Source organism: Myotis davidii, unplaced genomic scaffold (genome assembly GCF_000327345.1).
Source record: "Myotis davidii unplaced genomic scaffold, ASM32734v1 scaffold116, whole genome shotgun sequence".
NCBI classification, from domain to species: Eukaryota; Metazoa; Chordata; class Mammalia; order Chiroptera; family Vespertilionidae; genus Myotis; species Myotis davidii.
Genome location: NW_006290632.1, coordinates 1,766,564 through 1,785,144, shown reverse-complemented (window position 1 = coordinate 1,785,144; position 18,581 = coordinate 1,766,564). Strand labels below are relative to the sequence as shown.

The 18,581-nt window shown below is 40.6% G+C and overlaps 1 protein-coding gene across 1 annotated transcript in view; it reads right to left on the bottom strand.

Annotated features, from left to right (window-relative positions):
• NPAS3 (neuronal PAS domain protein 3) overlaps positions 1-18,581 on the bottom strand; it is an 815,671-nt gene that overhangs the window by 240,200 nt on the left and 556,890 nt on the right. Inside the window, exon 5 of the mRNA XM_015563843.1 lies at positions 11,087-11,176. Within this exon, the coding sequence (XP_015419329.1) occupies positions 11,087-11,176 (90 nt within the window). The remainder of the gene's footprint in view (positions 1-11,086; positions 11,177-18,581) is intronic.

The window sequence follows — 18,581 nt, the reverse complement described above, 5'->3', positions numbered from 1 at the left end:
ACGGCACGGCCCCCTCTTGGTCTTTGCAAACCTTGCAATGTCAATTTTAATGAATGAACTGGAAAAATTATGTTTTTTATATTTTCAATTTCAGGAACTTGGTTCAGTCTCACCTCTTATTTTCCTCCAAGGTGTATGTTTTGTCCCGCGGGATGTACAGACTCTTGTAATTCACACAGATATGTAGACAGGACATCGCAGGCAGTGTGAAGTGATCCTGGACTGACCACCTGCCCGTGTTTCCCTCATCCAGACGACCAGGTTGCAAACACCATTCCCATCTCTTTTGGCGACCGACAGAGGCAGAGGAGCTCCCCATGCCTACCTCGAGTGGGGGGCCTTGCTTGCTCTTAAAAAGCTGTCTGCCAACAAACCTTGAGCAAGCTTATTTCTGAGCAAGCTTAAAATGGAATGTCTCTGAATACTTCAGTTTTTCTGCCTCTCCCTGTCCCTCACCCCCTTTTGATTTTGTCAACCAGAAAATGAATCCCTGCATGGATATTTAAAAGCAAGAAAGAAACTCACCACTTAAAGGAACACATCATAAAATAAATAATCCTCATTTAGTTATTCTGCAATTCTGCTAGCCTCAAAGTTCCTTAGAACAAAGCAAGCCTGTATGTTTCATGGGAAAGACCCAAGTCCTCCCTAATGCTGCCATTCCTGTTTTCTGGAAACATTTCTGTCTCCCCTATATATAAACCAGTACATTTGGTGCAATTGTTTTGTAAGCTCCAAAAAAGAGAAAGAATCAAGTTTAACAATCAGGTTTAAACAATCAAGTTTAACCAGATCTAAGTGTCTAATAAATTACAGTGAGAACAGACACCTAAAAGTCAAGACAGATTATAAAATGATAATAAAACTCAGAGGTTCGTGAAGCCATCTCCTGTGTGGCTGCTCCTTAAAGCCTTAGCTCTTTCCTGATCAAGAGGCAATTTTCTATTGTTTCCTTGGCAAAGCACTGCTAAAAGGCATTGCCTGTGGTTCTAAAATAATGCTTCTTTGGGGGAGAGACGCCAAAAGGGAGGAGGCTACACAAAGCTTGGTTCACCATAACCTAAAAGAAAAGCTAAACGGCATCCATGACTCTTTGCCTGACTTACAAGTTACTGACATACTTCCAAGATCGACCAAATGCCCACTTGGCACACTGGTGTTCTTTTGTCACCCCTGCCAAGGGCCCTGACGACATTCAATCTCAAACTACTATTTTTTTCCCCCCAGGATAAACTTCTTTCTGCATACATTCCCTTGCTCACAAGAAGTTTGCATAGTTATTGAAAGTAATAGATTTAATCTGCCAGCACATTAAAAATTAACAGCATCAGAGCAAGTTTTTGCCTTATGATTGAAGATGGTAAATTTGCAGTTGTAGAAGGATGGAATGGGGGTAGGGGCACATGCCCAAAGGAAACCTGGTTGGCTGTTATAGTGAATCATTTTGGGAATTACTTACATCAGTAGACAAAGATTCAGTAGGCACAGTAAAAATTAAGAAGAAACCAATTGATGCATTTATTCATGTACACAGGCATGTACATCTAAATCACTGGAACAATTGCTATAAGTCTCTTAGAAAATGACTATTTAAGAAAAAAGAGATTGCATCTTTGGACTGTCATCCAAAGGGGACAAAGGGAATAAGAAGGATAAAAAGCCACAGGGCATTTACTGCCTCAAACCAGCATTGATGTTCAGGTTATCAGCCTAGTTCTGGAAGTGATGCAAAAACCTAAAGTACATTTCCTTATTAAATTCCAACGGAAATTATCACTGAAATTGTTGCCATGTAACTCCTGACATGAAAACCATGTCTTCTTGTGTGAGAGCTAAAACCCAATATAGATTGAATGTGTGTGTGTAGAAATGAAATTTGGATTTCACATGAATTTAACGATTTTATGACCTCCTTCCCAGGAGGTCAAGTTATTTCTTATTCTTCATATGAGCAGTTTGCATTCGCTCATCACTCTGGTAGGCCTGGGCTAACTGAGGGAGTCTAGCTGGCTGAGGTGTGGAAGTATCATTTTGCATATATTGCCTGTATAAGCACCACATTATAGACAGAAATTATCTTACTTTCCAACTTTGCATAATAAAATAAGCCATTAAATTAATACCATATAGAAAATACTGCTTGTCAGGCAAAGAAATGTACACTGCTTTCCAGAAAACCAGGGACATTACATTGCCAATGCCTGCATGAATAATACATGGGTTAATTCAGAAAAACACCGTTTCATTATTTAAAAATGAATAAATTACAGACTTAGAATGATGACTAAATTTTCTTCTCCATTTTACTTTTGCTCAATGCTCTACTTTAAAAATGAATATGAAAATACCATTTATCCACACAATCAAATGAGCTAGCTCCTCAAAGAGTAGTTTTTTCTGACTTTAGATTTCTGATCCTGTAAAGAATAGGCACTCCATTTTGTTTTGTTTTTTTCTTTCTTTTGATCATAATAAGTCTAGAAATTAAGAGGCAATGTGAAAGGTCTTTACAGTATGTGTTTGAAATCGGTGAGCCTCTATTTCCTTATCTTGTGATTCTGCGGTTCAGTCTAAACTACAGAAGCCTCCTCTGCAGACAGACTTTTGGGTGTTTTGGCCTCAGTGCCTGGAAAAATATGTCTGAAGGAATAAATAAGAAGAATATAACGTTCCTGCATAACGACACACATTTCTTCCAGAGATTTTGGTTTACTCTGAAAGGCTTGTTAAAAACCGGTCCCCCTTGGGGACAGATAAGAACATGGGAGAGAGGAAGAAATGCGCCGGTAATCAGAAATTAATTTGGAGTTAAAATAAGTAAAACATCCCCGTGCGGTGCGTTTAGGCTGAGCATCAAGTGACAGCCCGCAGATTATTCTACCGATTTCTAATGCTGGAAATTCGGGTGGCATTTACTAGCGTAACCTTTCAACTCTGAGCACATCAATAGAGGCCGACAGTGGCTTGAAATATGATTCCTTGCAGATAGCATATCCTCATTCATCTGACTGTGCTGCTCTGTGCTCCATTGCACAAACAGCGTCTCACCACTTCTGAGAGGACACTAATAAAAAAGGCATCAATTTTCAGCTCTAGTACTACTGTGATCTCTTTATATGTTCGACATCCAACATTAAATTAAAATGCTGTTATAAATCCTACTTTCTGAATCTGGAATGAGTGTTGGGTTTTTGTCGCATGAGACTGCAGCAAATCTTGTCAAAAGCAAGGAAGCACGTCTTGTTCACTCAGAATTAATGTTGTGGATGAAAGAAGGAGGTAAAAGGGTTGAATATGGTGAACTGAGGGTGTCAAAGCCAGAGCGGACTGGAGCTTCAGGGTGCCACACTGGGCAGGGTGTTTGCTGCTTTCCAGAAGTGGCTAATCAGGAATTGTAATTATCAACGACAAGCTGAGTGGCAGGGAGATTGCTGATAAACAGACAGGCAGGCACACACATCCCTATATACCAAGAGAGGAACTGTACGCATAGAGAAGTGGTCAATGTTTCTCTCCAGCAGTGAAATGTTTTCTAAACAGCAGTGGTCCTGGCGAAGCCTCACAGATTATACAATCAGAGGCTGCCTCTCGGATGCAGCCCCACAGCACTGGGCGGCATGTTATTTGGGCCTGATGTCAGTATGACATAATTGCAAAGTTACACGAGAAACACCTAGAATCACTGCATGATGAAGGAACCATATTCACAGAAATTAAAGTGCATGGATTAAAGCAGTTTCGGAAGCTTCCTGTGTGAAGACTACAAGCGAGAGAGAAGAGAAGAGAAGAGAGAGAAGAGAAGAGAAGAGAGAGAAGAGAAGAGAAGAGAAGAGAAGAGAAGAGAAGAGCCTTGCAAATATAAGGACGAAAGAAACTGATTAGCTTTTTCCATTTTGTTAAAAATGGGAAAGAACATTCTAGAATTTTTCTACTCTTCCTGATAAAAAGATTCCTGCTAATATCACCTAGTACTATGTGAACTAAAAGACAAAGATACAGAGCGCAGAGCTGTGGAGTTCTGCCTGGCTCATTCACAATTACGGATGAAATACAGAGGCGTGCTTGCCTCTCTGGAAGGGTAGGGTGGGAGGGAAAGGGGGAAGAGCGAGCAGTGGAATATCTGGATCGAACAGAGGAACTTTTCCCCCCAAGGATCCTGCCGGGAGGAGCCTTGACATGCACAAAGTCAGAACGCAGACGAAGTTGCCCTGGTGAGAACGATAAGGTCACCCGTGGGATTGCTGAGATTATCTCTGTCAAGCACTCGGACAGCATGCAGTCAAATGATGCATCATGCAGTCATTTTCGGGGGGGAAAATCAATTTCTTCACCAGGTCGCTATTTGCTTTTCAAAGTGCCCTTGTAGGCCTTCACCACCAAGCATTTATCAATTTAAATGTTGTAAATTGATAATGTGCCACTGCACCTTGTACTGTTTCAGAATTATTTTGATACTTATATTTTCTCAATAGTCTCTAAACCCGCAGAGCCTCCACATTCAAAAGGGCATTTCTCTTTGTTACGCCCAGAAGTGACAAACTTTTTATGATTAGTGCAGGAGAAAAAAGACAGACTTGCCAGGGAGAAAACACACAATAAGCAGAAAATTATGCATTTTCTTTTTAAAAAAAATATGAAGGTACGCCTACCCGAAAGACTTTAAAAGGGGAGCTACATAGCAATATTTGGAGGGCTGCAAGTATTCATTTATGGAAGGAACCCAAGTTATCTCACTGTCCTGTACATTTAAAACACCAACTGAAAACAATGCTAACACTTGGCTCCATTATTACATACCCACTGCTGTGTTGAAATAATCCCTTTTTTGTCTTTATATTCCAGCTATTTGGGATGTGATAATGCCAAGCAAGAGTAATAACTTGTGAGGAAAGCTAATGCTGCTATTTTTTTTTCCTACAAAGAAATGTAGACTGTCTTTTATAATCATAGAAGTGAGAGAATTAACCACATACTAACCTCAACTTGATTTGCATTGAAAAACAGAGTGGAAGAGTGGAGGTCTGTACTTTGCGAAAGCAAAAGAGAGACATGGCCGTTGCAAAGCATCTTTAACCTCCACTGATTTATTGGCCCTCAGCCAAGTTATCAAGGGAATCTAATTCTTCTTTATTATTCAAATAAACTGCATTTGGCACCAGGGTTCCTTTCAGAATAGCTTCACAAATAGACTGAGCTCTGTCATTTATTTGACCTTGTACTTGTGTTGCCGTGGCTATAATTTTATTTGCCATTTTATATAACAAATGCAGAGAAAAGTAAAATATGGAGATGAACAACAGGATGGGAAAAGAGTTTATGGTAAATATATCTGCATGGCTTAAAAAAAAAAAAAAAGACCACATTTAAAACAACCATGTATCCCTTTCTCCTTCACCTCGATTAGCTCTTATATCTGCAGCCACCCGGCCCCTTTCCGCAAGCTGCCTTGAAACAAGCCAATGCACTAGTATAGCCATGTGTGCAGCTACCTTTTGGCTGGCTTACAACAGCAAGGAAGCATCTTCTACCATGATGGGGGCTTAATGAGAAGAGGGGAAGTGACTCATAGGCAAGCTGGACCCTGGAGGCAGTAGGAGGTGATTAGAACATATTTCAAGAAAGGGCTTAACTGGCTGCAGGTTATTTCTAATGAAATCACAAGGGGAAAATCTGTTACTTTTCCAGTTTGATCTATATCTTATTTTATTTATTAAATTGAGAGAGAGAGAGAAAGGGATGGAAAGAGAGAGAGAAATATCGGTTTTTGTTCCACTTTTTTTGTGCATTCACTGGTTGCTCCTTGTATGTGCCCTGACTAGGGGTGGAACCCACATCCTTGCTGTATATAGACAATGCTCTAACCCAGTGGTCAGCATACTCATTAGTCAACAGAGCCAAATATCAATAGTACAACAATTGAAATTTCTTTTGAGAGCCAAATTTGTTAAACTTAAACTATATAGGTAGGTACATTGTTATTAATTTAATTAGGCTTAGGAAGAGCCACACTCAAGGGGCCAAAGAGCTGCATGTGGCTCGCGAGCCGCAGTTTGCCGACCACGGCTCTAACCAACTGAGCTACCCAGCCAGGGCCCATTTTATTTTAAATAAGACTCTATGTTAACTTGAAAACATTTTGCTGGCCTAGGTGTACATCAGAATCATCATTTCTCACTTTATATTCAAGGAAAAATGTTTTCAGAAGCTGTGAGTTCTTTTTTTATATTTTGACTAGAGGCCCAGTGCATGAATTCATGCACCAGTGAGGTCCCTCGCCCTGGCCTATGGGATGGGGTCCAAACCAGCTCTCTGACATCTCCCAAGGGGTCCTGGATTGTGAGAGGGTGTAGGCTAGGCCGAGGGACCCCACCAGTGCATGATCGGGTCCAGGGAGTGACGCGGGAGGTTGGCCAACCGGAAGGGACCATGGGAGGGCTCCAGGGCATGTTCAGCTGGTCTTGCTCAGTCCCAATCAGCCAGACCCCAGCAGCATGCTAACCTACCGGTTGGAGTGTCTGCCCTCTGGTGGTGAGTGCACGTCATAGCAACTGGGTGGCTGGTGACTGCACCCTGGTGGTGAGTGCACGTCATAGCAAGTGTTTGAGGGGTCTTAGCATATCATTAGTATATGACGCTTTGATTGGTTGAATGGCTGGACAGATGATCAAACACTTAGCATATTGGGCTTTTATTATATAGGCTTAACTAAGACCCAGGTCCTCTGCCTCTGGCAACTATAATGTTAAATTTCTAGTCAGTATTTAAAAGAAAATGCAGGATTTATGTGGAACAGTGAAAGATCATTTAGAAGCCCCCAAATCATCAAACTAGTCAACACTATTTTAAGTGCAGATGATGCCAGACATAGGTCTCAAAATAATCTTTGGCACACCACAGCTGAGTGTGTGTGTGTGTGTGTGTAGCGGGGAGTGGGAAGGATGATGGAGCCTTCTGCCTGCCTATGAGATTTGCAACATGTATGTTCATCTTTGTTATATGGGTCACTACAGCCTTGCTCTGGATGTGGACCCCACTGGAAGCAAATCAATACATAATAATCCACATAGTAGCCCCTACAAAAATTGTATTTGAGATTTATTTTTCTCTTTCTGTCCTGGAAAAACTTTTCTTAAAAAGTGATGCTTCCTTATTTTTTGTGGTTGCTGTATATCCCTTTTTGCACTGGCTAGCAGGAAGTTCATAGCTACCTTTGAAGCTTTATCAGACCATTTATATCCCTTCTTATAAGCCTCTATTGTGTTCTCCTATTCTGTGGTAAAATAGTACCTATTTTTACCTTTTTTCCTTATATCCTAGTTCTTTTTGCCATTACTTTTTATTGTATATGTTTATGCAAGCTATTTCCTTTGTAGAAAGAGGAGGGTATAGGCCAACAAATAAATATTTCTCTAAGCTGCTTTAAATCTTATATCAAAATAGAATTGCTTTTTTTTTAAAAAAAAACCCATATAAAGTCTCTATTGAATTCTTGGTGATTAAGTTTCTTACAAGTTGAAAGAGATTTCATAAAAGCTGGGTACATATTACTGCTACATTTTCAGTGTTAGAAATCTGCTGTTTTCTTCCTTCATTTTCACTCCTGCTTATCCCTTGATAGCTAGAGAGCAGAGTGGTGTTTAGCAGTTTTGAGGGCCATCACTGGATAGAAGTCATTTAATCTCCATGTAAACCAAACTCAGCATCGATATTTAGGGGTCTTCCTTTAAGACAAGGCCTCATGGTGAGTCCCTGGAAGTCATTTTTACTAGGGGAAGGAAATCAACCATACACATTTCAACAACCTGAGACTACATCTTGGATGTTAGGTTAAATATCTCTGGCCAAGTCAAAAGTGCTGCCGAAGAGGTTCAGATATCATCATGGATCCTTCATTCCCATCATCATGGGAAAATAAGAAAATACTTTAAAGAGGATAATTGGTACACACACACACACACACACACACACACACACTCACACCCTGAACACCAGGCATTGCTACACTCAGTGGCCTGTAGAATAATAATCCACTCTGGCTGTCTCTATATTCTTTCTACTCAACAGAGCTCAGTAGAAGTTTCTCTACTTAATTTTCTTATGAGCCAAAAATAACTTCAATCCTTTCCTGAACATAAGCCATTTTAAAGTCACCATATTTATTTACATGTTGAAAGGAAATAACACTAAGGAAGGAATATCTTGGGAGTTACATGCAGACAGAGCTGTGCTCTAACACACCCCCATGCTCACCACATCCCTCAGCGATTTCAATGACAGTCTCTGATGCTACAGGTGCGTGCTGTCTTTATTTCATGAAACTACTTATAAAGAAAAGGAGGGAGTATAACTTTATAGATTCCTTATCACAGTCTAGAATTTGATAGAATAACCACTGAAGCCAAGTTGTAGGACACAGCAGAGTTTTTGGGTGTGTGTGTAAATGATGAAGTATGTGCTCAATGACTTTGAGTATATGTTACTTTGTATTCAGCCACAAGCACCCCACATTTGAAGAGGGCCCTGAAGAAACTTGGGAACTGTTAGGTCTCAGGAACTGTAATTACCCAATTAGGACTTAGAACGTTAACTGGGTTGGAAATCCCTTCCCAAAGTTTTACCTTAGCCTTTCTTCGCCTCATTCTTTGGTGCACATAAAAAAGTACCATGCTCTTATCAGTCTGTTTTCATGTTGACCCAGAACTATTCTTAAAATTTAGTTCTGAACTCTAAATACTAGTACATGCAATGGCATATGCAAAAATCATTTTCTAGTGACTTACCCTTCATCATTTCAGCTGTGTAATGCCTCCAAAGGACGACCTCCATCTCATACCTCAGAGCCTCTACCAGCATACTGACCATTTATGGCAACACTGCACACATCTACCCAGAGGGCAACAGCACACTATGCCAGTGTCTACCCTGGGAGGTCAAGATGCTGGCTATAGACACACACTTTAAAACCCATCACATACAAGCAGAGAATGACTGCATGGGAGTTGCCAGCTACTGTGCCATGTCTATGCAGCTACTCTATTCTGCTGAAACCTCAAATTTGACTCAGATTTTAGGACAAGATTGACTTAATGTTACAGGAGAGAAGCAGTGAAATCAACTGCTTTTAAGGAGAAATCAGCATAGGGTTAAAGCCAAATTTTTCTTGAACAGATGATATTTCAGATGGCCACACAATTCCAGATGCATCAATTTCCTTGAAAATCCAATCCATATATGTGCATATGCTGTGCTGGCAGGAGGACCAACTGAAATGGCCGAGACCCAAGAGCTAATATTCTTTTGGCCGGAATAATGCAATTATTATTTTCCTAGCTATCAGTCTAAGCATACAGAGCCATCTGTTATGCAAAGCAAACATACACATCTCAATTACAGAAAATGCAGTTGCCTTGACAGAATTTGGATTACACCACTAACCAGGGCTGTAAAATGTGTTTTGAGCTAGTATATAATGGATGCTTTTCAGGAGTTCCCTAATTAGCATTTACCTGCTTAAACTAATTATTCATCCTTCTTCTTCACTGGCTGATTAAACTTTGTTGGACAGTCTGCATAAAACAGATGAATATGGGCATTATAGAACAACAAACAGTGGTGTTTCTGGATTTATACCTATTATCATGGTGGCACACCAATTTTAAAACTGGAGAATCCCCATATGAGGTCCCAAACAGATTAAGACAAGGCTTAAAGTCTATTATTAAAGGCAATTATAAAACCAGAGCTTTCAAAAAGATGCAAGAATACTAATAGTGAGTTAATAATAGCTCCATTTCTATCATTTGGCTTGCTGAAGTCCACAAAAAAACAGAATTACTCTATATACTATAGCAAATAGCTTGCACTCTTTTCAAGGAAGAGTTAATGGACCCTTGCTTGGATTCTCAACAGTAAATTATCAAATTTGGCACTGTTTCTCCTCCTCCCCCAACCCATCTTGAATGCCAAATATCTCTTTATTATTTCCCAATGTCTTTCTTAATTTATCCATTATTCAGCAAACTCACTAATAGCCAAAAGGTTCCAGCCACACTGGAGACCCCCTTAGAGTGATGCCAACTTTCAGAATCAAGGATTCTGGGGAGGGTCCTGCTTAAGAGAAGACAAATCTTACCTCCATCTTTAGCTCCAAGGAGCAACTGAATGAGAAATAGATTATCCAACTTGGCAGATCATCTCACACACACACACACTCCCTCCCACCCAGGCTGCATTTCTCTCCTGCCAAACCACCAGATGAAAGGGTCAAACTCAGCCAATCACCTGTATGGGCACAAATATCCAGGTGTTCAGCATTTTTATGGAGAAACATCTGGATAATTAGTTGGATGGCAAACTTTTCTTCGGGGTATTTTTGCATTCTTTAGACACAGCTAGTGTCTTGGAATCCAACGGAGATAAAGGTTTTGTGTTCCAGAGGAAGAGCGAGAACGAACTCTAGGATTCTGTCCCTTGTCCCAGATGCCTCCGTTTTCTTACTTTGAACCTCTAACAGACGCATGTGAGTAATTAAACTGCAAGTAATACAAGGCTATTTAACTTTATGAAACTGTCTTTCCGCATTTGGAAGCATCTGCAAAAGCAGCAGAATATATCCTTGCTGGAATCCTCCCTGCAACACATTTTAATGGTCTCTTTCAGCATTTCTTGACTCCAGTGACTCCCTGTCATTGTGTCAGCTCCCAGGACAATGCAGGCAACTCCATAAACATCCAGTAATAGGACACAAGGGAAGTGCTATCCCTGTGTCCCTCTCCTACCAGGTACAGAGGTTTCAAAGTTCAGAACAACCAAGGGAAGAAACTTCATTTGTTTCCAATAAATTAATAATGACCCTTGGGGGTGTGGAGGGGACTAAAGTTTTTGAGCACAAGTTTATTTCGAATGCTCCCTACTGACATACCATTTTCCCACTGACTTTGTGAGAGAGAAGAGTCGGGAAGATTGATCAAAGAATAATTCATTCTTTGGTAATTCATGCTAAACAGAATATCCATTGAGCAAGAAAAAGCACGAGATTCAAGGAGCCTACACAATCACCACCAAGAATCTAAATGGTTTTACTTACTTGTGAGAGGCCTAGGTAGATTGAGACTGTTTCAGAAATGTACAAAAATTTTCCTTCTTGATTTAGTGCAAACACAAAGCCATCCAGGGACTGTAGGAAGAAAAAATAAATAAGAAGGTTAATAAATATATATGATGGAGGTTTAATTAGTAAGGAATCTGATACAAGTAACACATATCAAATTAAAGACCATTTTTTTCCTTCCTGTTGAACAAAAGTCCTAGGATCTTTTACCATCGCATTATAATGAACAAATTAAAGGTCTGAATTAAGATCACAAGCCTTCCTTTATTTCAGTGCTTCCTTATGTCCCTGTCAATTTGATTAAGATGCATTACATTCATGTATAAAATTGGGTCATGTTGATGTTGCATTTATTATGTTATAAGATGTTGCATTTATTATTTATTTATTTATTTGGATTCAGTTGTTACTAAGATTAAATCAGCAAGATTCTCCATTTAATAGCTGAACAGCAATGGAAATTGTAATGAAATGAGAGAAAAAATAGTTCCTTATGAAGACCAAGTAAAATCACCCCTTGAGCTACTATGGACATCAGTAATTTGCTAATTAATAAAGGATTATGCCCGCCTCACTCCCACTGCCTTTTGTTAGAACAGATAGGAGAAGTCAGTACCTTGTGGGGGAATGTTTATAGGCTGAGACCTTACAAATTGGGATCCTTTTTTTTTGCAAAACTCTGTATTAAAGTTTTTTGTGTGACAAATCTACTTTCTATTATGACTCCTGAAATGGAAACAAAAGGAGAAAGGCAGGGGGTGGGGGTGAGGGGGAGAAGGATGTTACACACTGTTTGTAACTCTGGAAACCTTAGTTCACTTTTTAAATGGAGGGCTGCGTTTTCAGTTTGATAAATGGTCGAAATCATCAGGGACTCCAGCTGCAATGTACCACTCAAATTGAGAATAAATTTGTTTCAAATTCTTATAATACAGATGCATTTTATGTGCTATCATCTTCATGTCTTTTGTTTGCTTTATTTATTTACTAGAGACCCAATGCACGAAATCTGTGCAAGAGTAGGCCTTCCTTCCCCCGGCTGCCAGCACCAGCTTCCTCTGGCAACTGGAACTCAGACTTCCCTTGCAGCCCCAGCTTCGTCCAGAAGGTCCTCTGGCCTAATTAGCATATTACGCTTTTTAACCAGGTAGATTGCACAAACACTACTTGCATAGGAAGAGAAGTTTTAAAGACTAGTGGTATGCACAGAGGCTGTGACTTTGGAAGTATAGGAAATCCACAGTGGGAACCAGGTAAGTGGCAGCACTGAATGACATAATTCTTAAGTATAAAAATATGGAAGAAGAATGTAAAATTTAATTAGAAAAATAGGCTGCTTGAAATCTCAGCAATTTCAGTCTCCTAAAATACTAATTTTTTTTGAGAGCGATATAGGTATTTATGTATCTATTTATCTATGCATGTTGGAATATGTGTGTTTATGTATTTATATGTATATATGAGATTCAAATTCCGTGCTTCCAGATCCTTCTTCATAGCCCTGCTGGTCAGAAACTGTGGGCGGCGCCCCACCTCTTCCTCTGATTTAGTGGTTTCTAAAAACACTTCAAAAATCATATTGCCTTGTTCCACATAAAAGCAAATTACATAATAAACAAGCTTTTGGTTAAGATAGTATAATAATAATGATAGTTTATATTTATTAAGCAATATGTGCTAAGCAGTTTGCATATATTCACTTTTAATTTTCACAAGTACCATTTGAAGTAATTATATTGTTATCTACATTTTACATGCTAGGGAATTGAGGCTTAGCAAAGTTAGGCAACATTTCTGTCCCTAGGGAGTGGCAGAGTTGGGACTGGAAAGCTGATAGACTTGGTGACTATGCCGCCTTCCACTAAATATAAAGATTCTCTAATTAGTATTGTATATTAATGAAAAAATAAATTGTGCAGCATTTCTGAAGTGAAAATATTTATATTGAGGCAGCTTAAAATTCACTTGTTTTTAAATGATTTGTCCAAATGACAGAATCCTCTCATTAGTAGCAGGAGAAACATGAGAAATGGGATGACAAGAGAGTTCGTAAGTCACTTTCACAATAGGTCACCTTTGCTCTATAATATCCCTCCTGGAACCAGCTATGGGACACGGAGTGAAATACTAGCAGAGAGAGTTCCTTAGCACAGGACAAAACCTCAACCCCATGGTGAGATCCACCTTTCAAGCTGACAGTGTGGTGCAGTGGGACCTTATTTAAACCAGTGCAAAAGGGAGAGAGATGCCTTTTGCGGAAGTCTGAGGAGGAGCTCATTCAGCACGTCTTCACCTCATGGAAGCTGTCTCCCGAGGGTGACCCATGGGGATTATGACGCTCCCCTTTCGACCTCCCCCGTGGAGAGAAGGGCCTGGTTAGGTTTTCCATGCAACCTGATAGCCATGGCCTGGCATACAGTCACCAAGAGTTGGGTAGCCATCTTCTCAAACCTGAAATGCCACTGTCAGAAAAGAAGAGAGAGAGAGAGAGAGAGAGAGAGAGAGAGAGAGAGAGAGAGAGAGATCACAAGAGAATGTCTACAGGGACAAATGACAAGGAAAAGGCTGATCAAAAGCAGAAAAGACTGGTGGAGCTGGCGCAGAGATAATCTGTAGTGTAGTCTTCATGTTATAGGCGAGGAAACTGAGGTACAGGGAGGCTAAATGGTTGGACCAGATCAGCCAGCCAGCAGCACAGCCAGGATGGGAGCTGCTGCGCTTCATTAGTATTATCGAAGTGTTTATGACATGATGTGTCCCTGGCTAGTTTATTCAACTCTAAAGGAGACTGAGTTTCTCAACAGCGGGTGATAAATTATTCAACTTTATCTAGCCAGCACCTAACAAACTGCTCAGCCAAGGCTTAGTAAATGCGCAGAAACCTCCAAACCCAGTGCTCTCTCTCCCTTACAGCACACATGCTACAGTGACTGAGAGGGATGGCAACCCCCTCCAAGGGTTCTGTTTCTGGACCTATTAGATTATTTGCAGATTCTGATGCTCCAGATGTCTAACATAGTCTGGAATATCTCCTGACACTTGGAATATCAGAGTTAGACTGGATTCTTTTATAGTCTTCCAAAACACGGAGAGCTATTCATTTGCCATCGACACACATCCTTTACTTTCTCACTAAGAGGGATTTTGCATTTTTAGCATTAGGTTCATATCTCATGTATTTGCTAAAATACTAGAGGAGGTCTGGATACCATAGCAGGGAAACGGAATATCTGGAGGCTAAACATCTGACGCTATTAAGCAGCAGTGATCTAAGGACTGGCCAGTTTTGTTTGGCAAAAACAGAGGCTTCAACACATGTTCCAATTTCCTGGTGAGATTAAAATGAGTCTGTGTCTACATGACACAAAGTGTCCAGTCAATTCAATTAAAAATAACAGCCAATGTGGTGGGGATAAAAACAACTAGTCAGATTAGTTATATGACAGCACAGAGTTAAACAAAAGAAAAAAAAACAAAAGTGGTTAGCTAATTTTCCACTTTTATGCTTATCAACCATTTCAGTCTATTATATCTTTAGTGTGAAATGAATGACTAATAGTCTGGTTAGAATACCTGGCACATTGAAGAATGGGATAGGAAACCACGTCTTAGTGGACTGGCAAGGTTGTTCTTTATGTAGCCATTGCCTTCTCACTCAGAGTGACCCCTATCTATAGTTAGCTGTATTTTGCTGCTTAGAGAAGTCTTTTTCTTTTTTTAATCTTCACCCGAGGCTATTTTTCCATTGATTTTTTAGAGAGAGTGGAAGGGAGAAGGAAAGACAGAGAAACATTGATTTAAGAGAAACACATTGATTGGTTGCCACCTGCATGAGCCCTGACCAGGGTCCGGGCCGGGGAGGGGCCTGCAACTGAGTTGAGGTACATGCCCTTGACCAGAATCTAACCCGGGACCCTTCTGTGCACAGGCCAAAGCTCTACCCACTGAGCCAAAACAGCTAGGGCTTAGAAAAGTCTTAAGAGTAGCATCAATATTGGTTGAATGTGGGTATCTGAATTCTAAAAGATGGGAGGAGAAAAGAAACATTCAATCAGTTAGTCCTGGGAACCAAATATGATTAATCTGAAAGTTCTGTGGAACTTTTTAAAAAATTTGAATCAAGAAAGCTACTCTGTGCTGAGTTGTTTTAATCACTGCAGGCTAGTTTTTAACTTTTTTTTTTTTTTTTTTAAATCTGCCCACTGTTTCAACAGGCGCCAATTAAGATTCTGGGGTCAAAGGGTTAATTACATCTTCTTACTCAGCATGTAGAATTTTCTGATTATTAACTAAGGTTGGATTAAGATGAAAAAGAACCTACACAAATGTTAATGCTAGCCCCTCCTTGAGAAGATTTATTAGAAAGCCATGCTGGAATCTATCTGCTTCCCTCAAAGCAGATGGAGAGCAACATCTCAGAAGAAACAGTAAAACAGACATTTTAAGGCAGGCATGTAGCTCATTTATCAAGAGTTTTCTTATTACTAAACCCAGTTCTTATATATATATATATTATTGATTTTTTATAGAGAGGAAGTGAGAGATATAGAAAGTTAGAAACATCGATGAGAGAGAAACATCGATCAGCTGCCTCCTGCACATCTCCTACTGGGGATGTGGCCACAACCCAGGTACATGCCCCTGACCGAAATCGAACCCGGGACCCTTCAGTCCGCAGGCCGACGCTCTATCCACTGAGCCAAACCGGTTTCGGCACTAAACCCAGTTCTAAGCCATCACAATAGGGCAGATAGGAGCTTTCCTTTGTCACATCCCAGTAAGTCCATGAGGCACACATGTCGGAGTGAGGCTTGGGAATAGAACTCAGGAGTTGCAGCATCTCCAAATAGCAATGCCTGTGATTATTATGTATGTCCCCTGCCATCAGTGCAGCATATAAGGGGAAAGCAGAGTTTCCTAACCCTCAAAGCTGTGCCTCCCACAGTATTTGTCAAATGATGAGGTTATTTCCTTGCAGGGTATGAAACTAACTGCAGCTTCATGATTGAGGTATACAAATGTCTACGGCATGGTGCTAAATGGACTTATATTTCTCAAAGTAGTCTGTCTCTGCTTTCTTTTTTCCTGCATATTCCACTGCAGCCAAATTTCAGGTTGAAATCTTACCATGGTGCCTTTATAGGGACAACTCTCATGTACATCACTACGCTAAAATTAGTGGTTCTTTCTTCTCTTCTCCAATGCAGAAGAGAAAAAAAATCACCCCAAAGTCTTTTCCTGTGACCTAACTCCAGTTAGAGTGAAGAATTACCAGTAGGCTAGGTTATTTTAATGACAGATTATTTTAAACTAAGCCTTCACCATCTGTTCCACCCCCTAATTATGAATGCAAAAAGAACATATTTCACAATTACATCAGTAAAAAAGTAAGATATACGTGATTTAAATGCATGCATGTGCTCCATGTCCAACACACCATGCATCTGTGATGTTCTTCTAATTCAGGCTTAGATTACGGAGAAAATACAACGATAGAGAACAGTCTTTGACACACTGAACTCCCAAAGCCAGGGTTTTTCATTGTTGGGATATAATCTCTTAGGACAAGAGCAGAACATGAATTTGAGCACAATGCGTGCCAGCCATTACGCTCAAGTATTTTATAACTGCTAACAGGGCTTTGCTGTGAATAAGGACAGGTTATCTGAGGAAACTGTCCCCGCTACCTGAGAAACGGGTAAGTATTGGGAGTAAAGAGGCTGCTCTTGAACCACAACTCCGTCATAGTGAAAGAGCTGAGAAGCTCAAAAGAAGCTTGGTCTGCAGACTGAAGACACGGCTCCAGTACCTATCTTTCCCCTCTCTTTTGGCAGCAGATAAAAGAGTTAGGAAGAAAAAAAATGTTTCTTACATTTTTTGGCCTGTGGATACAATAACACTTTGATAGAGCTCATTTAAATGCCATATTGCCCTCTGACTGCACTCAGGAGGTGAGCTATATGGCTCATGCACACATGTGGACTCCCGGCTACTTCAAGGAGAGCCTGGGATGGTGCCCAAAAGTGTCCACATGTATCTGTTTATGGGGAAGAAAAGCTTCCCAAATTTTGTGTTTGTAATATGAGTCTTAACAATCCAGCACTGTGCCGAAACAAAAACCTTATTTTTAGAAATCTCAGTCAAGTGTATTTTCTCAGAGTGGTTAGAGCATACATCAAAGCTTTGGGCTCTTATTTAACTCTGAGGAATCTCCCAGAGCTCTCAGTCTCCTGTGCCTCTCCCGTTACTCCCCTTCCCAGCCCTCTTCAGTGAGTCAGTAATACAAAAGACAGCACAAGTCCTATGTACCCAAAGCCTCATGCTCTCCAATCACAACAGCAAATTACTTAGGCAAAATGTGTCTGTTCCGCTAAAAAAGAATTCCAGAACAACACACCTTGATGCCTCAAAACACCTTTCCTAAGAGTTTCCTTAAACACATAAACTCAAACGTGTTAGGTGAGAAAACAATGCAGAGAGGCACAGACGGCCCCTCTTCAGTTCTTAGAGAAGAGGTACCAGAATAAAGTGATGTTGAGCTAATAAAATGTTAAAACACGAAAAGAACAAAGACATCTGCTTTCTGAGCAAGGAGATTGGGTTTTGCTTCTGCTCATTAAAATTCCACGTTGTGGGAGCTGTGTATCAAAGTGCTGGCTTTTTTTCTCTGGGATGCTCATTCAAGCCTTTCATCCAGCCTTGAGGGTGTAGATTTCTTGATTCGAACATCCAGCCACATGGACAACAGGCTGTGGTATAAAAACTGGGTGTGGCATTTGGTGGAATCACACGGGTGTGTGTCTCTGAGCCACCAGGGGCGGCCTGCAGACCCCACATTTTCTGAGGCTTGTCCTGTGGGACTGGGACCCCACTTGAGGCATAAGTGACCATGTGCTGCTGCTCACAAGGTTCTTTACTAGTTATTTTCTGGCACAAATATGCATTGGAACATTCAAATGTCTCCTTGTTGTTCATGTTTACTGAAACGTAGGCTCTTCAGAACCCAGGAGCTAATTCCTTATTGTGCATCTTTCCCTTTGAATTCAGAGATCTCTTTCAAGTTAAGTAGGAATTCCCATGCCAGCAGTACTATAAACAGTGCACTGTACTGGTCCTGGAAGGCTTAAAAATGCCCCTGCTTTGCTGTGGCTACACATGGGGATTGGTCACATGCAGGGCTGCTGGTGTCTTTCAAGATATCTGCATGATACAAAATGACATGAAGAAAAGAATAGATAATAATTGTTTCTTGGACATCCTGTAGATCACAGAATACTGGAAAAGAGGGATGGTCATATTATATCACATGTGATATCATATCGTATAATACTAGAGGCCTGGTGCACAAAAATTTGTGCACTCGGGAGTAGGAGGTCGCTCAGCCCGGCCTGTGCCCTCTTGCAGTCTGGGACCCCTCAGGGATGACCACTTGCTGGCTTAGGCCTGCTCCCCAGGGGATTGGGCCTAAGCT